Source organism: Oenanthe melanoleuca, chromosome 3 (genome assembly GCF_029582105.1).
Source record: "Oenanthe melanoleuca isolate GR-GAL-2019-014 chromosome 3, OMel1.0, whole genome shotgun sequence".
Taxonomy (NCBI): Eukaryota; Metazoa; Chordata; class Aves; order Passeriformes; family Muscicapidae; genus Oenanthe; species Oenanthe melanoleuca.
In genome coordinates this window covers 86,138,959-86,164,555 of record NC_079336.1, presented here as the reverse complement: position 1 = coordinate 86,164,555, position 25,597 = coordinate 86,138,959, and the positions used below count along the sequence as shown (strand labels likewise).

The 25,597-nt window shown below is 37.2% G+C and overlaps 1 protein-coding gene across 3 annotated transcripts in view; it reads left to right on the top strand.

Moving 5' to 3' along the window:
- Nucleotides 1-25,597, top strand: part of EML4 (EMAP like 4) — a 146,553-nt gene that overhangs the window by 97,998 nt on the left and 22,958 nt on the right. For all 3 annotated transcript variants that reach the window (XM_056487623.1, XM_056487624.1, XM_056487622.1), the window contains exons 6-13: nt 1,786-1,811; nt 2,242-2,274; nt 12,981-13,104; nt 17,889-18,038; nt 19,466-19,535; nt 20,724-20,834; nt 23,125-23,220; nt 25,361-25,495. In XM_056487623.1, the coding sequence (XP_056343598.1) occupies nt 1,786-1,811; nt 2,242-2,274; nt 12,981-13,104; nt 17,889-18,038; nt 19,466-19,535; nt 20,724-20,834; nt 23,125-23,220; nt 25,361-25,495 (745 nt within the window). The remainder of the gene's footprint in view (nt 1-1,785; nt 1,812-2,241; nt 2,275-12,980; nt 13,105-17,888; nt 18,039-19,465; nt 19,536-20,723; nt 20,835-23,124; nt 23,221-25,360; nt 25,496-25,597) is intronic.

Genomic DNA, 25,597 nt, shown 5'->3' with positions numbered 1-25,597 from the left:
TTAGCAATTTAGATTATAGCATGGCACTGCTGGGTAATATTTTGGAATGACAAAAGCCTCTGCCTTGATTTTTTTGCTATGCTACTAAAATATCTTTCACAGTCTAATGCATATTTCAAATTTGCTAAAAGTAAAAAAATAAATTTTGCTTTTATTGACACTTTATATATTGTTTCAGACATGGTTGAAATTGAGCTATTTTTTATTTCATTTTTCTATTATTCTGCTTATTTCTGAGAGGCCTTAAATATTGCCCTTCTACTGTCTTTAATGTAGAAAAAAAGTCAGGCATCTAATAAAAGTGTGGGCAAGAAAATATTAGTTTTAATTATTGTTAGAGAAAGTTGTCTGTTCATAACTTGAAGCTGTTGTATCTTAAGTACATTTGGCAAAAACAAAGCTTCAAAAATGAACTGTAGACCATCACGTGCTTGAAGAGTGAGTGTTGCATTGTTGTGTCCCTTGTTCTTATTCTCAGATTTGTAACAGAGGCAATGTTTGCATATAAGGACACATATTAATTATAATTTCTTATACATTCTGTGTGCCACATTTCCATAAGAACTGGTTGGTTTTGTGCAAAGACGTATTGTTATATTTATTATATTTAATTTATTGTTCCCAATTAGAAATGTTGCCTCATCTGCTTGAAGCTACAGGAGTCTTGTGCAAGGGAATAGAATTCAGCCCCTAGTGTGGGCCCCAGGACAGAAATGTTTTGCATATGCTTTGCACTATCAGCCCAGGATATGAACTTTTATGCAGTTCAGCCTTTAAGGCAGCACTGAGCTGTAAATCAGCCTGATAAAGCCCTAAGAAGTGAGAGGGTTCCCATCATTCAGTGCTTGTCAGGCAAGACTGGGAATCCACTTCGAATTTTTCATTTGGCAGTGTGGTAAAGGGTGATTCCACCAACAGCCAGAGATGACTTTCCTCATGCATATGCTTGACCCTTTGTCACTGTTACAAAAATTTGACCTCCATCCAGCTAAAAATACTGGATGCCACTCATACCTTTCTGCTGAATTTCAAATGAATTCAAGAGGGTGTTGTATGCAATGCATTCTCCTATCTAAGAATGTTATTCTATTAAGATGTAGGTTTGATGCTGGAAATTAGTGTTTTTTCCTTCTTCACAAAAAAAAAAAACAAACAATCAATACTGAGTTTTTTATGAGTAACTCATTTCTGGCTCTGGTAAGGAGAGATGTCTCAACTGCACTCTGTTGAAGATGTTGTGTTGCACATCCAGTAATGCTGCAGGAATCTGGTTTAAATGAAACTGCAACTTGTTTGCATTTAATCCATGTGTCCAATAGAGTTCATTCCTACAAAAATTTGTGCTGTTGTGTGCTGACAGCTTATTTTGACAGGTGTTAAATGCTTTGCATGCAGGCCTGACAATGCTCGGCAGCTTAAAACATTTGGTTATTACAAGTTCTCCCTCTCAAAGTGGAATTTCCTCTGCACAGGGAACATGTCCTCTGTAATTTATTTTTTAAAACTTTCTGTATTTTGTAATTATCAGAGTAATTCTTAAAAGCCCTTACCATAGGGCCAAAAACTAAGTTGCTTGCAAGATATAGTGAACTGCATAGAATAATTAAGAAAAATGCACTACAATGATCAAGATTAGCTATTGAGCATTGTATTCTACAGTTACACTGTACACAGAATCTGATGAGATTGCCAAATGCAGTAATGGGTAAAAACTAGATGATGTTGCCTTGATAAGCAATCAATTTTTGCATGCTATTAATGATAATATTTTGAATTTTTCCACAGGCACAAAGATGTCATTGTCAGCCAAGGTAAATAAAAATATTTATTTTTAAATACTGGATGAAGTTGAAAGTATTTGCTTTTGACTGAATGGTATTTCCTGTAAATGAATACATTGGGACATATGCTTATGAAACAGGGATTTAGAGGTAAAATGTCATTAATCAACTTCAAGAATTAATTTGGCAAAAAGTTACTCCAGATATTTATATGAATCTTTGAAATTATGGAGAAATACCTCATCAGGTTGGATTTTTAATACAGAAGGTTTTGGTAGGTGGGTGGTGGGGGGATTTGATTTACTTTTGTGAGATTATTTTCTCTATGTATATGTGCATAGAGAGAGGTTATGGAAACAAAAATCTGAAGTTTTGACCTATGTGCCAGTCTTCATCCAAGCAGGTGGGAGTGAGACTTTAGAAATAGTTTTAAGATATTTTATTTCTGTCCCATAACTAGCCAAAATGTCAACTCGTGAAAAAAACAGCCAAGGTAAGAATTAAGCTGTGCCCTGTGGTCGCTTTCTTCTAATTTAGCACTCTCACAAATCTTTTATTTGGCTTTTCACCATCAAAGAGCATCAGTGCATATTGTCTTAATATTTCAACTCTCTTCTTATAGAAATTTATATACATATGCACATTGCCATCTATATGGAGTCTATTTGGGAATAGTTAAAATAAATTACAGAACACATAATTTCAGAGAGGAATATGTGTTCAAATAGAAGTCTTGCATTGTTGCCTAAGATATCAGAATATTAAGAACTGCCAACTAAAAGACTTGTTTTATCTCAGCTTTCTGTCTTGCCAATATTACTACATATAAATGCTGATTAGACAAGAACAGAGACTGAAGGTTTTAATAGTCTCCTGGAATGAAAAATGAGTCTCTTCTGAAGTGTGTGTCTTTGCACCAATGAATCTTGCATTCTGTGGCTACCTGCTGCTGCTGGCTTGTTCAGTCAAGAAAAGGAGCCATCTATCTGAATATGGTGGGATGTGACAACAAAAGAGCTCTGCTTCTGGTGTTGCAAAATTACTCTGCTTTGATGCCCTGCAAACTATACTGAAGCATGCATTTTCAAAACTAAAGCATGTAACTCGAGTGCATGCTGTACACAGCAATTCTATGTACAGGGGTTTTGTCTTGTGCTTTTTTGCTGCTAATTAACAAATCTGTAGTCTTCCAATTCTGTGCTGTCATCAAATTTACATTATTCACAGTTTGATTGCTTTTGGTCTCCTTCAAAAAGAAAAGAAAAACTCAGATTTTTTGAAAGTTTTTGAAAGTTAATAAACGAAAAATCATCTTGGATCCAATTGCTTTATCTTTGTCTAGTTCACAGAGAAATTACAGGTATAAAAATATTCTGAACTGATGCTTACAAAAAGCATTTTCAGAGACAAGATGTGCAAAAGAGAATGAATAAGTATCAAGAACAAAGAAATGTTTCGTTATGCCACAGTGCTTAACACTAGCTGTGGAACAGTGCATATGTGCAGCACTGGCTACTGTAAAAGGAAAGCTAATCAGACCAGCTGGTTAGCTTTTTCCAGTTATTGAAGAAAACTATTATATTAAAAATACCTTTCCTAGTAAAAACAGCTTTTCACAAAACCAAGTTGTGTATAGCTAAAATGCCTTCAGTATTAATTATTTCCTTACAACGTGCTTCTACATCTCTGCATATTCTGCCCAAAACAGATCATCCTGAAGTTCTCTCATTCTGGTAGCTGTAATTTCAGTTGCCTCAATGTGTTCCCTGCTATCTTCTGTGTTACTGTGCAGAGGATGTGATGCCTTCCAAGTGTGTCATTCCATAGACTGTCCTGAGCCTAACTGGAATCAGAGAAACATGAAGCAGATAACAGGGCTCCACACATATGGGAGGTGGAAGGAAAGTCTTCTCTCAGAAAATGCATTTGCTCCAGTTTCAACACATGGAGTGGCAAAACGTAATTCTGTCTCTAACATGGATGCAGATGCAATTAGAGAATTCAAAGTTTTATTTTTTGGGGTTTTTTTTTTGATGTTTTTTAGTATGGACCATTGAATGTATTTTTGGCAGGTTTTAGAGTGTCTGTGTGTGGGACTATTAGCTTTTATGTTGTGTTTACTGCCACAGATAAAAAGCCTGTGTGGGTTACTGTTGTTGCAGCAGGTTTACCCATCCTTTCCAGTATAAGCTTAGCAATACTTTGTCACCTCTCTGTCAAGGCAGGTGACTTTAGCCTGTTTTGTATTTGACAGCTACCACATAAGTAAACCAATTTCCATTTGTCACCTTGACTCAACTGGTCAGGAAGCTGAAGAGTTGCACGGACAGTTAGTGTAATATTTCTAAGGTAAATTCTGTGGACTTGGAAAGTGTTATCTTGGATAGGATGGGATGAAGAGCTGCCCTTCATGGTGTTTGTACAGAACCTTCCTGTTCTGGAATGCAAGAGCACAAAGCTGCTTTAACACTCCTTTGTGGCTTGCCAGCCTTTGCCTCTTGGGGTGAGCAGTCTTTAGCACAGTGTTAATTATGTTGCAGCAGTCCCCTTGAGCTGCTCATTTCACTGAGCTGTGTGTAAAACACTGTGTATGCTCCCAGCACTCATCTCCCATAAGGATTGCGTTCATGTGCTTCCTAGACCTAGAAATTCTGTGAAGGAGGCTCTTGGGAAGACTGCTGATGTGCAAATTGTCAAGCTTCAAAGCAAATCTACGGTAAAAATACGTCAGTGTCTTTGTAGACACATAAAATAAGTTTGGAATCACTGTGAAATTGCAGATTTTCATAGCAGAAGGTGTTTGCATAGGATAATGGGATGGAAGATGACAATTTTATGTTGCTTTGAGCATCCTGGAATCACTTTGTTTCCTTTATTTTTTTTTTTATTCAGGTAATCAAAAAGCAGCTTTGAAAATCTGATATAGTATCATACCACAAAATATAGATGAATACATTTTTGCATGGTTAGTTCTTGGAGTCTAAGTTTTCTAGCAGCTGAAGTTACTGCAATTATATCTGTCTTCTGATACTCTGTGTAGATTCATTTTGGTTTCTGTTGGTGTTGGTGTTAGCTATTAAAGTGCAAGACTTGGGGAGCAAGTGAGAGTCTTAGATGAGCTTCAGCCTTGAAAGACATTAGCTGTGGTGTCAGAATTGGCTTTGGTTTGGTGTGGAGTTCCCCAGAGCGTGTGCATGCAAATGTCAGCAAGACCTAGGCAATTCTCTTCTCCTGCCAGGAGCAGCAGCAGCAAGAGGAACCACATCCTGCAGCTGCCTTGTGGGCAGCCACTTGATTTTCCTCTGTTTATCTCCATGCCTAAGCCACAAGTGTAGCAGTGTCATCTCGTACCTTCTGTACCAGTTTTGTTCCCTCGGTGCCTTTATCTCTCCCACTCGGGTTGAATTGCACAAACTTCATGTAAGGTTAGTCCTGAGCTTTATCCTTCTGGGTATGTGCTGCAGCAGAGGCCAGAGAGTCAGTTTGTTTGTTTGTGCTTGTAAACCACACCAGTCTTTTGACAGGAAAATCCAGTACTAAAATTCTGTGAAAATCCAATAAAGCTGTTGGTGAAATGAACAGGTGCTTACTACAGCTTTAAAAAGACCCTAACTAAAGCTATTCTTTTAAATTCTTTACCAGCAGGTGTTTATAATTGCCTATAAAAGCCATCTTGCTTCTCACTTCAGCAGAAACATTTTTAAAGTATTAATCATAAGGCATTCATATTTTTATACCCAGAAGTTAAAGATCTGGCTTATTTTAAGATAAAAGGTAATTTATTTCTCTGAGACTGTGTGTTTGAGTCTGGTTTTCAGTGATAGCAGCTCCACATATGAATCACTTGTTCACTTATTATAAAGTAATAAGAGACACTTAAACTTTTTGGATGGCAATAAAAACCATATGTGGAAGAATTAATGAAAAACATGCATCGCATTCCTGAGTTTTTTGGGTTTTGTTGTTTGGGTTTTTTTAAATTGTGCTTTTTTAGTTTCCAGTACTTTTTCTTCTGTTAGTTTAACTGTGCTGTAGTTTTAGCTTCTCAGACAGAACGGTCCTGAAACACACAATGGAATAAAAGTACCCTGCTGACAATGTGTGCTGTCTGCTGAGAGTGCAAAATACCTCAGATTGCTTTTTCATCAGACAATGCTTTTGTATCAGATGGTTGTTGAAGGTGCTCTGGTACCTGAGAGCAAATCGAGACTCATCTATCATTGCTGGGCTTCTTGCTCTTGTTCAGGCACAGTGCATATTACTAAAAGCCATCAGTACTGTCACAAAACCGAATGGTGTACTTGGGAGTTTTTATCATTGATCCTTGGAGAAGTCAGAATTTTATAATTTAAACAGGAAGCATGTAGTTAGGGTTATAGAGCTTGTTTGTGTCCAGTCTTCCTTTTTTAGTCTGTTTTTTTTTTTTTTTTTTTTTTGTAAGAAGTTAGAGTTTAATATTAAACTTCAAATATTTCAGTGCTAATGGTAACTCTTGTTAATACCTAGATTCATAATGTCACCCAATAAATGAACAAGCAAAGTTTATTTTCAGATTATGAAAAAATTAATAACCAAAGACATGTTAAGAAATTTCAAGGCAAAGCTGTAAAATCATTCCAAATCAGGGCAAGTCTCTTGTCTTACCTATTGTATTTGACTGTTTGGCTGGCACTGCACCAGGGCTCAGTAACAGCAGTACATGTCTGTCTGTCTGTCAGGTTCAACTGGCACTGGGGTGAGACATGGCAGACCTGCAGCCACATTTTAATTCTACTGCAAGGTTGAGTGTAACAATCTGGGCTCAGTGGCTGAATTTGATTATTCATCTCTGTGCTGTTAGCACTGGTTTAAATTAGAAACAGGCTTCTGAGCTCTTGTCCCTCAGGTTAGTGGTCCTGCAGAGCTCTTGGACACGGGCCTGAAAGCAGAAGGCTTGTGGGAAAGAAGCTATTTGCAAATTTAAAAAGCATAACTTCACTGGTCAAGCAACTAGAAGGTGAAGACAGATTAATAAATGTACCCTGGATGTGGTAGTTTATTGTATCTTACTGGACTGTTCTGCATGGCCAAGCTAGTTGGAGACTTTGGGGTTTTTCATTTGCTTGTAAATTACAAATAAAACTGAGCTGGAGTTTTTTTTTAATGCATCAGCCCATGCTGAACTTTCAAACTAGATGGTGTGGAATCTACTAAATAATAGTCAGTAATAATTTGCAAAATTATTTTAATGATTCCTTTAGAACTAAACTTGTGTGGGTGTATATATATAATCTACTGTATGCTCATTAGACATCCCATTGTGTACACACTTGCCAGCTGAAGAGCAGTTAATTACAGCACAGACTTGCAGGGCTACCTCAGTGTCTTGTCTAATGAGGAATAGTGTAATATAAAATACACTTCTCTAATATGCCCAGTTTTGTTGAAGAAGTCATTAATTGAGGGTGAAGGTTTCTCACCTGCTTCTACAAAACCACTTGATTTCTTTTTGCAGCATGTTTTTTGGAAAGCAGGAGGGTTTTGTAGTCTGCTGTCTTCAAATTTCTGAAGTATCTGAATAGTAGCTTTCATGTCTTCTGAATTGCTTTCTCTCTAGATAATTCTGTGTTAATCTACAAAGAGTTCTTTGATCTTTTTTTCTCCTCCTTTCCTATTTTTTATTATTTTCCTTTGCAAGTCTTTCATATTCCCTTAAGAATATGTTTCAGGGAAAGTAATAAATTGCATAAGTGCCATTGCATGAGTCTTTCTGTGCTGGCTTCATGGGAGCACTAATTTCAGCCTTTCAGATGGTTTGTATATCTTTGCTCTCTGTTATCACCTGCAGGGTTTTTCATTGGCCTTACCTTCCAGCTTGCTTTCCCTGATTTGCTTGGTTTTAAACATTTTTCCAAAGGTGTATTAATAGAAATTGTTGAGAGTTGAATTTTAATGTTATGGAGCTGCTTTTTCTTATTTCTTCAACTTTTTTTTTTTTTTTTTTTTAATAAAGCCTGATTAAAAGCTTATTCATACTAATGGGAATCTGCTCTTGGTACAAGGAGGCTTTGTAGAAAACTTTGTCAGTCCACTATTTGTCTACATATCTTATTTGCCCCTAGTTTTAGTGAGTCCTGGATTGCCATGCCTTATCAACAGGTTCCTGTATGCAAGGTAACTATGCTGGCTTACAGCACCTTGTTTCACCAACATATTTATTCCTTTCTTCTCTGTCAGACTGTAAACTTCCAAAGAACATGCTGTAGACACTTTGGTTGCTAACATCTGCCTCCAGACTGCTGGGGCCTATTTGGCTTAGTGTTTACACTAATGAACTTAACACAGGAAAGTAGAAGCACTGAAATTTCACTGATGACACAAAGCTGGGAAGCCAAACTGATAGAGTTGGAAGCTGAGATTTTAATACAGTAAGACCTAGATGTTCCTGAGGCTGGAGTAGTATTAAAAAAAATTAAGTTATTCATTCAGGAGTTGCTAGTAATGTTCTAGCTATAAACATGTGCTTGCCAGAATTAAATGATAGGGGGAAGGGCTATAACATGCCACTTAATTGCACAAAGGTTGAACCACTCACTTATTTTGAAAACACAAATGCAGTCCCAGGATGTATCAGAAGTAATTCTAATGGAAATAGAGGCCTTGCATAAAGTGTTAATGCATCAAAACCCTGGTAGGTTCTCCTCTGTAATACTACAGGCACCCATAACCATAAAGGGTAAGTTTAAAAGCCCTGTTATAGAAAAAGGGAGTTAAATAGCTGGATGTTTTTACTTTTTCAGAATATGAAGACTGGGAGGATTGCTGTTTTCATGCTCACCCAATTCATTTTCTGACAGCAGATGAGCAGACCTGTGCTGAAATGAGCAGCCATGCTGTCACACACATACAAAGAAAACAACCTGGCCTTGTGTTATTGTCAGCTGGAAGTTGAGAAGTTCCCAGCTAGTAGTAGGAGGAGGTTTTTGGATGCTCTTCTGAAATCAGCAGTGTGTTTGTGTTTCTCTCAGTGACAGCCAAGTCTCTGCTCTGCAAAGCAGGTGCTACAGTACTCTGCAGAGTAAAAAACATCAATGCAAGCAGAGAGAAGGCACAGAGGGGGCATGTTGGGTATCTGTCAGGCTGGACTAGGCTGAGCTGAGCCAAGCCATGTTGTTCTACCAGCTCATTACATTAATTTGCAAAGCCACATACCTGAACAGTGTGCAAGACTACCTTTACATGCACCCTTGCCATGTCCTGGCTTCTCTCTTGGTGTCTCTCCTCCTGAGCAGTGTTTTGTGTCACTTCAGCTGACTGGGGCCACGTTTTATTCCAATTAAGTGCTTCTGCATCTTTGGGGCCAAGTTAATAATTTCACCAAACCTCTGGGGAACCCATGGAGAGCCAAGACCTGCAAGGAGTCTGCTTAGGTCCAGCACACCCTGAGGGCTATGTGAGGCCAATAAGCCTGAGCCAATCCTGGGAGCATAAATTGGGAGTGCTGATCCTGTGTTCCCTGGCACTTGTGTAAAGAGATTGTTGAGGCTCCAGAGGTGAAATATCACAGAGCCAAGCAGAGTTTGCAAGGGCTGTGAATTTGAGCTCAAAGCTGCACAAAAAGCAGCTGCAGCTGTTCCTGGTGAAGAGCTGGCCCCTGGAGCCCAGGGTGCTGCAGCCACTTGATGCTGCCTTTTGTAGCAACTGTGGGCCTGAGCTTTACTTTTTGTGTGGTGTAGATAATCCATGGCACCTGGATGTGCTACCTGCAGAGCTTCAACTGTGCTTTTGATTTTTTTGTTGGTTTGATTCATACTTGTAAGGATTTGTAGGATGTCTGCAGTTGCAGAATAATTAATTTAGCAAGTGCCAAAGGTTCATCATGGTATGCCTTCCTGGCCCTTTCCACACACATTCCTTAGCCCCACCTTGCCCAAATGCTTCTGCTCAGTGGATAGTGGTGTCTGAACATCTCTTTATATGGAACAAAATACTTTTACTTTCATATACCTGGTGTTTTCAGGCTGGTAGATACCAGAATTGTCAAGGATTTTTTGTTGGTTGGGGTTTGATGAGTTTTTTAACTACTGTCTTTAGAAGTCTTGACTTTTTCTCCCTTATCATCCCTTATATACATATCTGTTATAATATGACTAAGGCTCTTTTTTCCCAAAAGAAGGAAATAAAAGTCTAGACATGCTGCTTTGTATTGGAAAATAGTGAGGCTGCAGTAAAGGGACATAGTCTAATTCTCTTGGTCATTCAGTTGAGCAAGTATAGTATGAAAGAGTTAAATCACTGATTTTCTTAAGTTGTACATACAAGAATTTGGCCTCAGGCAATTAATTGCTGTTTGAAAATGCTGTTGGTAAGCTGTCATCCTTTCTAGTATTTCAAAAGATTTTTACATTAATATTATATCTGCCCTACAGGTTATTCTAGCAAAAGGAAATTTACAGTCTTTGACAAAAAAGAAATCTTTCAGTGGGTTGTTTCTTTTTCTAATCCTACTTCTTTAGGGAGAGGCTGAATCAAGTTTTACCAAGCCTGTGTCTTTCTAACAGGCTAAGTAAAACTCTTAAGTGTTTTAAGTATGTATCTTCAAAGGTAATCTTGAGTAAATACAGCTGGTTAATAAAGGTAAAAAAACGTTCTTTCTTTAATGGGAAACTTCAGAGACCTAATTTGTATCTAAGTGCCCTGTAGATATTCTTTTCCCTGAGCTCCAGGAGAGCCTCTTTGCCAGAGACTTGACTGAATTCCTCTTGGCTCTTCATGTCTCTCATCGGCAGAGTCCAACAGGTGCAACTGCCTCCATCAATAAGAATTTCAGTTGCAGATTGTCTCCCCTGTTCTAAGCAACAATGAGGAATGTGATCCTAAATTTGTGGTGTCATTTTGCACTGATCTGGTGGATCCAGAAGTGCCAAGCTCAGTGTTAAATGAAGAATTTGTGGTTTAACAATTATTGGTCTTTTGTAAATACCCTCAGGCTTTAATTTATAAGTCTGTGGGTGCCAGATTTTAATAGAAAGGTCATTGTTAATACATTACTTTTGGGTTTGGCCAGTGTTATTTTATCTCTGAATATACATACTATAAAAATATATTGGTGGATAAATGGGACATGGTGCTAGTTTGGAGTAATTATCTAAACATTTATATCAAACTAGTGACAGCTCCAACATTTAACTTTTCTTAGCAATGCAATTAAGCAATGCACATGTGGTAAAATAACTGTTGTGTCCAGTTTAGCTATCAGGAAGTGATTTTCTTAGTTCTTTTTATCTGAGACAGGTTTTCTACTGTTTCTACAGTGGTGAGACTCATGGGTTCTTGTTCAAAGCACCCATGTTTGTTCTTGGAAAGAAGTGGGACAACTGTTTTTCATCTTTTTTTATATTTGTTCCTTTCATACAAGACTTCTATGGCTCAACTTCTCTTTTATTAATATGCTAAATAAGAAAAACCTTTATATATATGTTAGTTTTAAATTGTTCACTTATTATGATTATTGACCTGGTTTCTTTTGCCTTTTTATACCTCCAAGTTTGACTTGAGCTCTTAAGCTATGATTCTGTGGAAATAAGTCTCAATTTCTCATAATTTTAACTTTAGATGTTTTAGGGGAGGCCAAACATGGATTGCACAATCATGCAGTCTGAGTATTAATCTTATGCTTAATTGGGGAAATATTTCCAAGTATTCCTTGGGGATTGTAGGGAAGTCTGTTTCATGTTTGTTTCTTAAAGAAGTACTGAAGTAATTGTTTAAAAATCTTAATTTTAGAGCTTAGTGTTTGTTGCATCAAATGTGATTATTGATTTCTTAATACTCTGTTGCTAATTTACAGCTATTCTTCTACTCCTCCTCAACTACTCAAATTTTGGGTTGAACTCTGAGTTACCTGTGTCTGCTACGATTTCCAAATCCCCACTCATAAAAAATTGTCAGTGTTCCAAATTCACAGCAGAGTATTATATTACTTTGATTAATACTTATACTAAAAATGGATGTTAATTACTAATGAAGAGTAATAAAAAGTTACTTAATTGATGCAAAGTTAGTGGAATATTTGGCTCTTTGTAATCAGTGCTTTTTGAAATGAAACTGAAATTTTCCCTGGTGGTAGGTAAGCTCATTTTCCTTGAAAAGGGACTCCTGAAGGCTTGTGAAGTGCTCAGATTCCCACAGAGATGATATACACATGTTTTTGTCACAGCTAGAGTGATTCTGAGCTGTTGCTTTTTTCCATTCTTCAGGATACAATGCTTAATAACTCAGGTTGCTGTATTAGTTTGTGATGATATATAATTCTTGATTCTATTCATCAGCAAAGCTCTTGACACTTTTTCCTGCAGTGTCCTAGCTTGGCTGCTGGGATTTGGAAAGGTGGGCAGCTGGGTGGGGAAAGAACCAGTTGGCCATGGAGGGCTGTGGTTAATGGGTCATGCTGTACCTGTGGGTCAGTAGGTGCCACGTGGAGTCTGCAGGATGCTGGCCTGGCCCTGCCCTGCTCATCTTCTCTAGCAATGGCCTAGGTAGATGACACAGTGCCCTCTGAGGACTGCAGGGACAGCAAACCAGGGGCTCAGTGGCTGTGCTGGAGAGGTGGGCTTGCAGGAACCTCACAGTATTAAGCCGAGACAAATACCAAGTCCTGCATTTGTGGGAAAGAAGAGCCTCTGGCAGGAACACAGTCTGGGGACAGAGGGGCTGCAGGAAGCAAGCTGTGTAGGAATGACACCCGAGGTGCTGTCAGGTGCCAGGAGAGGCTGTGCCATCTCCATCACAGGAATTTTTCAAATCTGGATTAGGCAAAAGCCTGAGAAACCTATTCTGGTCTCATGGCCAGGCAGAGGTTGGATTTAGACACCTCCTCAGGTCCTTTTCCACCTTAAATACCTTATCCCATGATTCTGTGAACTAATTATTTATTCAGTTTCAGATTTGAATTTGAATTTTGCCTTTATAACTTAACTTGCATGTCTAAAATGTTACATGCTCAATCTGTTCTATCACAAATTCAACTAACGCTTATTCTGTGTGTTTAATGTTCCATTTAAAAAAAAAATAAATCTGGGCCTTTACCAAGCTCACATTTCAAAAATAATTGTTATATAACCAGTGTGATTTGCATCTCTGTGCTTATTGCTGGTTTCTTTTGTTCTTACTTCTTGTGTAAACTTGCCACATGACTAATGTGCCTTTTTGTTTCAACAGAGGGAGAATATATCAAGATGTTCATGCGAGGTCGACCAATCACAATGTTCATTCCTTCTGATGTAGAAAACTATGATGATATTAGGACAGAGCTGCCTCCTGAAAAGTTAAAACTGGAGTGGGTGTATCCTTAATATCAATAACTACTCACTGTTCCCTTTTTGTCTTGTCTTGCATTTTTCCCTTTTAGAGTACAGTCTTGTCTCTTGTCTGTTAAGATGTAAAAACTAAAAGGTGGGGAAAAATGTTCAAATTAATATAATAGTGGAAATGGTTTGTAGCTCCTGTATAGTGCAACTTCAAGTGGCAGACTACATAGGTATAGATATACTGCACTTTTTCTTTGTTTATTTTGCTGTTGACTAATTCTAATTTACTAACTGATTTATATTTAATGCAAAAGAAAGCATATTTGGAGAGTTACAGAATTTGAATAATGTCCCCCTCTGCCTCCCACTTTATTAATGTAGGCTTTGCTTCAGGAACAATTAGTTTTCAATCTCTAATCCTTTTTAGGAGGTTTTAAAACTATGGAAGATGTTGAGTTTGTTGTCCTTTCCTATGGAGTGAGGATTGGAGATGCAGCCATTGTTTGCACTGGTTCTGTACTTCAGCTCCAAAATGAAGTGTTTAGTTTCTTGGAAACTGCTTTGTATTAAATGCACTGAATTTATCATTTGGGGAATTGAGTAGGTGTGTGGCTGATGACAATTCTCCAAGTTTAGTAGATCAGACATTAAGTTCATTTTAAGAGATGTGCTTTTGCACACGTTTGAGACTTCCTGTCACTCCCCCATCTCTGCACATTTTTCCAGTAAGCTGTGATTGTGTAAGTTTCCTAGTACTTCAGTAAAATAACATGTCTACACAGCACTTGAGTTGTTGTAATAATCTGAGGTTTGATGCTCTGATGTTGCTAAAAGCAGGAAGATTTTTTAGGAATGTTGATCATACGCTATCATATGTCAAGAAGAAAGTTTTGGATTAAAGTCTGACTGGGAGGAAGGCTGTGGTACCAAATTTTCCAACCATCACAGCTCTTGGTTACTGATGCTAGCACTCATGACTGTGGAGTGAATTGGGTCAGTCAGTGATCTGGCTGAAATGTAATCTCTTTTTGTGAAGGTAATTTTCAAACAGGACCAGTACATTAGTTTGATTTGCCTCTCAAACACGCAAGAACTGGCACTGGCATAATGCAGGAACGTCAGCTCCACTTCTCCAGCATCAGTGAGCAGTTTGAACTGATGAAAACTGATCATGAAATCACACCCTCAGTTAAGTAGGTGCAAATCCCAGTGTGGACACATTTAATGTCCAAGAACCTTAAGTTGGGTTAAACCAGTTGGCTGCTGAGGTCTAATTAAAGTGAAATAAATCTGGTCGAAAGAGACTGTCCATATGTTTTGGAATCTGTTTAAGGAAATATCATCCCAAATCAGACCAGTATATTTATGAGTGTGGGATATCTTTTGGATACAAAGGTGAAGAAAATGAGGAAAAGGCAGTAAAATTTATGAGGACTAATAATGGTCTCTATATAAAATTTATGAATGAAGTTGCTCTTCAGTTTGGACAATGCAGCAGCAGCAGACCTTGTGCTTTATGCTTAGGTTTAGCAAGGGGAAGAAATCTGCAAGGCAGCTGTATCTTGCAAATATGATGGCAAATTGAACCCTGTACACCTTATTAAAAAGGCATGGGGACAATGATTCACTGAGCATTTTACTAATGTCAGTGTTTTGCACCTGAAAGCTCAACTGGGTGTTAAATAGTTCAATTTATAGGATTTGTTTTGAATTCTTCTAATTCTCCTGACTTCTGGATGATTTTTTGTGACTGGATTTTCCTTTGTTATTACTCTTTTGGAAAATGCTGGTCAACTATGACCAACTGCAAGGAAACAACAGGCAGATTATTGGGATGGATTTTTTTGGTTTATTGGTTGGTTTGGGAGGTAAGGGGTCTCCTTTTTAGATGTTTCCTGTAGGTTTATTCAACTCCTGATGCCCTGTTTGTAGATTCATCTAGGGAAACTTAGCTTTTGTCTGCCTTGCAGATTATTCTTATTTGAAGAAATGCTTAAGCTGCTTGGCAAGATAAAGCAGCTCATGGGGGAGTCTGAGCTCTTGACTGTGTCTGGTTCCTGAGTGATGTCATTTAAATTGAATAATTTAGTTTGAGTATCCCTGCTTTGTAGTGCAATCTTTGCTACTGCACTTCGAAACTGGTTAAAGCATATCTGGCATTCCTAGTAATAGCAAAATTGGCTTATTTAGTAGCTTCAGAGGTCACAGTCAGTGCAGCTTTTGCCAGTGACTTTGTAGATTCTTTCTCCCAGTGTATAGTAGCTCAATTTCAGGAGGGTATTTCAGTCTCCGTTTTATGAGATTATTTTTAGCAGTAGTGCTCTTCTTTCTAAGAATAATCAAAGACAGTGGTAAATTTACTGCTTCTCATGTATGGTAGATCACTTTTCATGAGGGCTGTAGCTATTTTTAGCCAGTTCAAACAAATAAACAAACAAAAAAAACCCTAAAACTTAATGTTTTAAACATATTGAATGTTTTGACAAAACAATCCTTATAATTGGTGAGTAGTCACAATATCAAGGCAGCTATCTCTCGAGTTCCCTGATTTAATAATTAGTTTCACTGAAAGATTTAACATTGAAATTCAGTGGAAATTAAGCATCAAAGTTGTGTCACCCCTTTTTCTGAAGAGACACAGTCAATTATTTGATTAATTTTATTGTATTAATTGTGTTGCACTGTATGTGCTGCTTTGTTTTGCATGTGAAATGCTGTGGAGCAAGAGCCTTTCTTTTCACTCAAGATAATCTGGGATAGAGAATGAAGAAAGCAAAAAAAATGTCCCATGAAACAGGTGGTTTATTTATGTGCTTTTAAAAAAATGTGTTTTTAGAAAATGCAGCCACTCTTTGGTACTTTATTTTGGACGAAGGGTAAAGAAAGGAAAATGTAATGAGAAAATGTAAATTTTTTTTTTCTCACAGTTTCACGAATGTCAGAGCTCAATGGTGGGTGCCAAAGTATTTAGCTCTAGCTTGGCTAAGCATGGAAGACTTCTGCTGTGGAAAGACATGTTTATGTAAATCATTAATACTTTTCCAGGATAAATGTTCAAAGATGTCAGTCTTACTAAATGCTTATCAATACATTCCCTATTGTGTACAGCTGATGAGCAAAATCTTCCTCTGCCCTCTGAGAAGGTATTTAAAATAGTGTTCTTAATGCTTCAGGATAGAAAAAATATTTTCATTTGTTTGTAGCCCATTGCTTGTGAAAGTTCAGTTGTTTGGTTTGTTGTTTGTTATTTTTTATGAAAGGCCCTTCTGGGGTTCCTTTTAGCCCCATCAGAACTTTGAAAAGAAGAAAGGGGAAAATAGAGTGGGGAAGTTAATAGTAATGAAGGAGATAGAGAGGGACCCCTTTTTTCTGCCCTCAGCATTGTGTTGTATGAGGATTTCTCACAATATTGTTTGCTTAGCAAGCCAGTGAATAATCTCTGCTTCAGAGGAGCCATTGTGTTCTTCCCTACTAAACGGAAGACAGCAAGATATAAATGTGTTTTGTTTTCCACACTCCAAAAGGGTTTAATTGACAACTGAATGCAGTGTCCCTCTTTGAACTGTTGTTTAGTTACAGCACGTGTTTAATTTTACAAGTGTTCCTCTGGTCTGGTGGGACTGCAGAAGAGGAAGGGTAGTGTGACATTTTTGGGGGTGTGGTGCTATTTTTCACAGAAAGGTGGCCCTTTTTCATGGAGAATAGAGGTCAGGCTATCAGGTTAGGAAATACCAGTTTAGATACTCCCAAACTTGAACTACTGCACCTGCCTTCATTTATGAGAAAGGGCCATCTTCATCCATCCTGATTTCTCCACATGGGCCTTTCACTTCCTTTTATTTACCTTTTTAACCAGGACCTGAAGCTGGACTCCTTTAGCTTGAGTTGCCTAATGTGTTTCCCATCTTTTTCTTGCTGTTGCAGGTGTATTAGTTGGCAATGAAGTGAAAAGCTCTCTAAAGTGCACGACATAACAGGAAAATAATATTTTTGGGGCTACATAGTTAGATGTTAAAGTCTGAGTTATGATGTTAATTGTTCTTGGTGACCCAGGGAACTGAAATATAGGCAGGCAGCCACATTAATAGTCTAGAGGAAGAAAACTGCACCTGTTCCAAAGAAATAATGAGTTGTAATAACGTTTGATCAGTGCCAACCAAGGCTCCTTCACAGTGTGTAAAATTTCTGAATGTCATTAGGAGCTGTGCATATTTCTACAGAAAATGTGTCTTTTATATGTTTTGGGTAGATTTGGATAGCATATTTTTCACTGTGTAAATTCCTTTTGTTTGGTTTGTTTGAAAAATACTCTTAAAGCAGTCTAAAGAAATCTTTCCTGAACTTGGCAGCTGCTGTGCAGAAGCTTGCCTTTTTCTGTAGGGTATTAGAAATTGTTTTAAAAGGCAATGAAAGCAATACTCTGCTGACCAGCCTGATGATACACAGCTCTGCTGCTGCAGAAAATGTTAAATTAGAATAGCAAGTCTTGCTGTTACCTCATGAAATTTCATAGGAAAATTTTTACAAAACTGCAATACTTTGTTTGCTTTACTTCTGCCATATCTTATTTTTAACATCAGTGATCATCATTTCTCAAGGGATTTGGGTTCCCAAAGTCCTGTTGTATGAGGGATTTTTGTTTTCTTTTTAAACTATGTTCGTGAAATCATGCTGTAATTCCATAGGGAAAAACTTGAAGAGCATTTGCTGACATGAGAGCTCCCCAGGAATCCTTTAAGGGGAAAAAAAAAAAAAAAAAGTTAGTTGATTTTTTCCTGGTATTCAGTGACTTTGAAAACCTTGACTAAAAAAAATACAGATATGGGTATCGTGGAAGAGACTGTCGAGCCAATGTTTACCTCCTTCCTACCGGAGAAATTGTGTATTTCATAGCCTCAGTGGTGGTACTATTTAACTATGAGGAGAGAACCCAGCGGCACTACTTGGGTCACACAGACTGTGTTAAATGGTTAGTATGCATCATTTGCATGTGAGTGTCTGGGTAATAATGCAGAAATATTGCTTTTCCTCTCCTGCTGTATGTACAAACTAATTAATGTCATCGTAGTTGTAGTTATTTCCTGTTTAATCAGTCCCAGTAGATTTCACTGTAGTAAACATAGCACAAATAAATGGTGTTAGAGCAGTCCATGCTAGCTTAGGATGTCTGGTTTAAATGTAAAACAAGGGAATATGTATACAATCTAAGACTGCCAGGAAAGGATCTTTGCATAAATTAATCCAAATAGTCAGAAATTAAAAATTCCTGTTAGCCTGACTCTACATCCGTTGTTTACAGGCAATATGGCAAAAGTGCAATCTTAAAGGAGAACTGAAAACTGAGCAGTCATACTCTTAATTTTCTAAAAGATGCCCCATCCAAGAATAAAGACAGTCAGGGAAATCAGAAAGGTATTTGCAAAAAAAAAAACCTTAGAGAAGGAAAATTGAAGCCAATGGCATTGTGGGTGCAAAGGCAGTTACAGAATTTGCTATGTTAGTCTGAAGAGTAGTGCACAAAATGTCATGGTGAACATAAACTCCCTACTGTGAAGTACCTGACTGGAAGAATTTTGACATCTAAAGCTCTTTTCTCTCATTGTCTGCAATTGCTTCCTGTGGGAGGAATGCTACCAGTTTGTGTTCTTCACTTTCATTCAGAAAATTGAACTGAATTCTAAATTTTTTTGGCGTCCATCATTATGACCTCCTCAGGTTTGCCCTGGCCCCCTTTATTTATTCTTTCAATGGCTTTCTTTGCCATTGAAATTTTACGGAGAAAGCAATTAACAATATAGATCAAAAAGTCCCAAGAACTGGGAAAATGTTTTCTCTAAAATCTGGTTTTTTTACATCAGCTTCAAAGCAAACTGTGATAAGCAAGGGCAGATTTTTACTTCCACTAGTAGTGCACCACATTTAATTAGGACAATCACATAAGTAACTCATTTCAAGTGGCAGTAATCCCCAGTTCCTGGGTGCACAGGCAAGCCCCCAGCCAACTTTTCTGACTTTTTTTCCCCTGGGTTCATGACATCTCTAGGTTTAGGTATAAAATACATCGTAGTTTATAAATATGGCATATAACTATGTGTAGGAGATTCATTATGAGACAATGTAGATTTTGTTACAGTGTAGTGCAAACCTGAGATGTGTCAGAGCACATATGGAGGTGACTCTTCTGGCATTCCTAGTTGTGTGTCAGCCAACAGTCAATAGAGTGTGGAATGAAATATCTGATGAGAAGCATTCAAGTTGTCTCCTTAGAAGTGGGATTTAGGATCATAAGTGTCTTCATGGGCTTTTGTTGAGAAACAAGTAAAAAAATTTACAAAACACCTCTCAGTTTTGAAGACCTATGACAGCAAAAGCAAGTCATATTTCTGTCTGTCTTAGTCTTGCAGTTCATCCAGACAAAATTAGAATTGCAACAGGACAGTTAGCTGGAGTGGATAAAGATGGAAGGGTAAGTAATAGAGCTGTTGAGCAGTAGTATCTTGTTTTGAAAATCAGGAAAAAGTGGTTTGGGGTTTTTTAATCATCACCTTCTGTCTGAAGTTTATATTATGCACTGCATTTACTGAGATATTTTGAGTTTCTCAGGTAACAGCCTTTATCTCTAGCAAAAGACAGTAACAATGAAACACTCAACCATCCATTAAAAAGAGCAGAAGCTCATAAAGTGCTTTATCTGCAAGCAAACTTGAAGCTTGCAATTGATTTATAAGGCCACGTAATTTCTGTTGTATTACTTTTGATATGTCTTCTCCCAAGGGAGAGAATATCCCCAATGCTGTGGGTCAGTATAGTCTTAAGGCTTGGAAGAGGAAACCAACTTTGAGTATTTATGGAAGGTATGCCAAGCTTTCTTATCAACTTGCTCATTTTTGAGCAAGTATCTTTAGATGCTGCTCTCCACCTCTTGGCATAATTCTGTCAGAATTTGCATAATTGGATTATTTTTGTGAAGTTATAAATGGGGGGGGGAAAAAAGACAGATGCTATTAAGTGTAGAAGCATGTTAAATATAAATCTTTGTCAGATGTTCAACTTAATTTTTTATATTTTGTAAGAAATTAATGTGGGGGAGTTTTGAATACATGATTTCCACTGAGCATTTTCTGACTCTTGTTAGAGCTGGTTGGTTTGTTTTTCCATCAGTACAAAGATTTGCCACTTTCAATGGTTGATGCTGTCCTTAAGCCAAGTTAATTTGTGATTGTTTCTAAGCTAGTTTGGGATAGTAGTTGTATGAAATATAACCATGGACATTTTCACTGACTGGTTGATGATGGTTAAGAGACTCAGTGCACCAGGGTTTGTTTATATATTTTTTTTACCTAATTTATATATATAAGCCCAGATTTGATCATTATTTTGAGTTGTATAATACCACTAATCTGAGGTCTGAAATGGAAGACAATTCTTCCATTATTTGTTCAATTCCTCGATTTGGTTATTTGCACAACTACCAAACACCACTTTCCTGCCACGTTGGTAGCCCAGCCATAAGGAACAGCATTGCCTTGAATCTTCCCTTTTGATTGAGGCTAGTCCCCAGCAGCATCCCAGCAGAGCCATCCTGCCTTTACTCCACAATTTGCTTCTCGCTGTCCCCGCTGCTGACCTCTTGTCCCGTTGCTTTTCCACGCAGCCGCTGCAGCCCCATGTCAGAGTGTGGGACTCGGTGAGCCTGGCGACGCTGCAGGTCATCGGCCTGGGCACCTTTGAGCGCGGAGTGGGCTGCTTGGATTTCTCCAAAGCGGTAAGATGTGAAAAGCACTGAAGTTTTTGTTTACTTTATAAAAGCAGCTGACAGCAAACTAGCTGGAAAAACAGGAAATGGTATGTGTAAAATTGCGGTAATAAACCAGCACGGTAAATAAATAGCTGAAGAAAAAGCTTAACTAGAAATCAAAGTCCACACTGGGTTTGGTGGTTTGGTTTTGTTTGTGAGGAGCTTGGTTGTTTTTATTTTGATGTTAGAAACAAATTTGTTAGTGAGGTTTGTGAAGTCAAAATTTAGTGGGTTCTCATAGGAGGGTTAACTTTTCTGCTTTCACAGCTGGAGTAGGTTTTTGTACACCAACAGGAAATTAAAAAAAAAACAAAAACAAAAAAACCCTCACATTATCTTGTACTATTTTTTCCTGAGGAATAGCTTGTTCACTTTTTGCCTCGCCTTTTAGATAGAAAAAAAAATAGAGGTTATTGTTACTGGGCCCATGGAATTTATCAGAAAAATTGGTAGCACATGGAGATGCACTACTTGGCATTCAGAAAGTTCTCATTTCAAATTTGGAAATGAGTTTGGGTTTTTTTTTGTTAAATATGGACATATTTTAATATTTAAGCTGCCAGTGCATTTTTGCCAAAAGACTGAGATGTATCAGACCTTCTGAAAAGCCAGACTGGATTCTTGCATTCCGTCAAGAAGAATTAATGTGTGTAAAAACAGAAAATGCAGAAAAACAGTGTCTGCAGTATTTTGCTAATAGAGGAAGAGATTTACAGGACAGCAGAGGTGGGAAGGGATGTCTGGAGATCACCTCATCCACTGTCCTGCTTACAGCAGGTTCTGACAGAGCAGGCTGCTCAGGCTCTGGTCCAGCTGGCTTCTGGGAATCTCCAAGAATGGAAACTCAACAGTGCCTCTGGGTGACCTGTTGAAAATAAATTCTTGCACTCTCTTGCTGCAGTTTCACTTAGCAATTGAAGGAAAGAAAGCAATTGAAAGAAATTTCATAGCACTGAAATGTTGCTATGTTAGATATAGTACATTTTGTGTTTCAGTAAATGATGTGAAAGTACTGGCATTCCTGTCACTCCAACAAACCAATGAAACTTACATGCTAGGATAGAGATCCTTTTCAATGTGAATAGAATGCATTCCATCATTTTAAAAACAAAAAACCCAGGGAATTTTTGAGGACTAGATTTAAGTTTTTCTTCGTTCTGTTTTGCAGCTGAAACTGAATTTGATATCTTATTACAGTCTTAAGTGATTGCTCACTAGACTGAAGCAGTTGGTGTACAATATTTAGAATATGTTTATACCACAGAATTTATTAACCCCCACAAGAGCTGTGTACATTGCCAATGCTGTCTTCAGGGTTTCTTTCCACCTAGTAATTCACACATATATTTGCATATTACTGCTTAGAATAGTGCTTGGGAATAATAACTTTAGCCACCTCTACTTTCATAATTTGTTAGAGAGTGAAGTGCAAGAATCAACTTTAAGATAAGTAAAGTCTCCTCCAAATCTTTCCCCAAATGTCCTTGAAACCACTTGTTTGTGCAAGCATGCATTGCTGGGTATAAGTATGAAGACTTTTATAATCTGTTCCTTTAATTACATGTAGCCATATATTTGCCATTTTGTTTAAAGCTGTTCAAAATAAGTGGTTTCAATTATTTAATACTGTAGGTGCTGCTCTACCTCCTCTGTAAGCAATGTTTTATTCAGAAAATGTTACATTTGCTGCAGTTTTACCAACTACATGATGAAACTGCTGGTACTTTATGTCCCATAAAGAAAAAATGAGACATGCTTACAGAATCTGATAATGTAGTTGTGTGTATGTGATGATGTTATTTAGGAAAAAAGCACAGGTGGAGCTGTGTGTCTGTCCTCTGTAACCTGAGGAAAAACAAAATATTTATAGAATAGGAAACTAAATCATTGCTGCTGGCATGAAATTGCAAACAAGAAAGAAAAAATAGCAAAGCCAAAACAAAACAAAACAAAAAAAAGCTACAGAAACCAACAAAACTAGAGTAAAGACTTGGTAAGACACTTTTAATGCTTTCCTATAATGTTATTTAAAGCATGGTTATTTTTTATGAGATGATACAAAAATCTATGTTTTTAAGAAAGAAAAAAAAAATCCATATATAAATATAGAGAGGCTGTAATTACTTTAAAAGCACTTGGTTGATTTGTATTTGTACCTTTTATATCTTTTTTTTTTTAAATATCTCTGCTATACCCTGTTTCTAAATTGGGTGTGATAGTACTTTGTCATTACTTCTTTTTTTTCTTTTTCCTTTAGGATTCTGGTACTCATTTGTGTGTAATTGATGACTCTAATGAGCATATGCTTACTGTGTGGGATTGGCAGAGGAAATCAAAAATAGCAGAGATAAAGGTAATTTTTGCACATGAATATTCTGAAATACAAGTGGTTTTATTCCCATAAATACAACTTTGTGAGACACACTTTTGATCTTACTTGGAAACTCCAACTGTATAATACTGCTGGCTTGTTTAAGAGTTCCACAGAAATTCTTAACTTGTTTACTGGAAGAAGTTTGAATATTGAAGAGTTTGTAATTACATTTTACTCATCCTTAAGAGCCAATACAAATAAAGCAATTGTCTAATGGTTTCTTAATTTAAAAAAAAAAGGTCTGGGAACTTTAAGAAACTAAACTGATGATTCAGTCTGTAGTTGTTTGAAAAAATAGAATACTTTTAAGCATTCCTTATTTCAATTTTGTATGAATCAAATTCCGGGTATTGATTTTCACTATTTGTCTCCTCTCATTTGAAGTCCTAGGTACTTTTGTGGATTGCAGTCATGTCTGCTTCTCTGTTTCTTTTTTAACCTTTCCAAATTTCAGACCAGTGAGATATGTTCAGAGGTGTTGCACTCAATGCTCATGTAAAGCTGATTTCACTGGGAACACCCAATCCTTCGTGTTATCCAGTATCAAGCAAGCAAATATTTCATTTATGGGGAACTGTATCTTTCTATTTTTATAAATCATGCTCCAAGAGCATATATGTCTGTATCATTACAAACTTGCCATTTCAGGTAACAAAATCATGTTGGTTTGACCTGTTTTCTCCAGATTATGTTGACCAGTACTAACTGTATTCAACAAGTTTTAATTTAGTTCTGTGACAGTATTTAATTTTCTTTTTGATATTTTATATGAAACTATTTGGCATATGCCTTGTATTTCCCGTTCACTGACATTATGTTTTGACTGTTTTTGCACTCAGGGGAGTTCCTTGGTGTTTCAGAATTGGCTAAGAATTATTTGGCAGGGATAGCTTGCCCTTAAGAACTTATTCACATCTAGTGCTTGGTCTTACTGTATCTTAAGAACCTTTCACAGAAGATGGTGTGAGCAGAGTTGCATCCCTTGAGCTGGGATGCAAAACAAGCTGTTTGTTAGCTGAAGTCCGTTAAGGTTTTCAGTCCTTAAATTCCAAATTATTTTTTTGATATAGAATATTGTCTCATGTGAAAACTGTGTGAGAAATATAATTCAATTAATATGGCCATGGGAAAAAAAAAAAAAAAGGGAACTTAAGATTTTTTTTTTCAAGTAAGCCAAAAGTGGTGAAGTAGGAAAAGTTGCTCTCAAAGATGTGATTTAACAGCACTCTTATATATAGATCACAGAACAGCTGGGGTTGAAAGGCACCTGTGGAGACCATCTCTCCAACCCCCAAGCCAAAGCAGGTTCAGAGAGAAAGAGACTCCACAACCTCTCTGGGCAGCCTGTTTTGAAATCCTGTAGAAATAAATGCATTGACTTTCTTGTTTTGTAGTCACTCACTGCCTGCAGGAGATTTGTCTTCAAAGACAGTTTGAATATACATTAGAAGTTAAGTAAATGATCAGTCAGTTTGTTATGTTTATAAAATCTATTGGTAAAGGATTAAATACTTTTACATGTTGGTAATTCAGTAAAAGTACATGCAGCCAGTAAAAATACAAAGATGGGACTCAAAGTTTTGAGTTATACAGGCTTCTCTTTTTCTTCTTTGTGAGGAGGAAAGGAAAACAAAGAACCCAGAAGAATTTTTACAGAATTTCAGAAAGAGAATAATGAATATAATTCTACAATATTATCGTTGTCTTACTTTCCTCTGTCACAGCTTTGTTATCCAGAATAGCAAACCAGTCTGTGTAAAAACTAAGCAGGGTTTTCAATCCAAAAAAAGTGTATTTTATGTATTATTAATTCTCCTTGGCAGAGGCCTTAGCTATTCGAGAGAGCAGAAGCTTTTGTGATTTAGAAGGGAATGTAAAACCCAAACTTGTGTACTGAAGTTTAATAAAGGTCTCTTATGTATGTGAAAAATCAATATTTATAAAATTATATGTGCAGTCATTCAGACAGCTGACTTAGCACAGAACACTTAGAAATACTTTCAAGCATACAGTGAGCTATCTAGTTCTACATATCTCTGTTCTAAAACTTGGGGGTTTACATGTGTTTCTAGTAGTTAATGTCCTATCTGAATAAATATTATTTCTGTTATTATTTCAGACCACAAATGAAGTTGTTCTGGCTGTAGAATTCCATCCAACTGATGCAAATACCATAATAACTTGTGGCAAATCTCATATATTTTTCTGGACCTGGAGCGGCAATTCATTATCAAGGAAACAAGGGATATTTGGGGTAATAATATCTTGATACCAGGACAGTTTTAAATCAATGGAAATCACGTGTTCTGTACATTTGCTTCGTTGTTACCATGTACTGTCTGATGAGAGAGGTAAA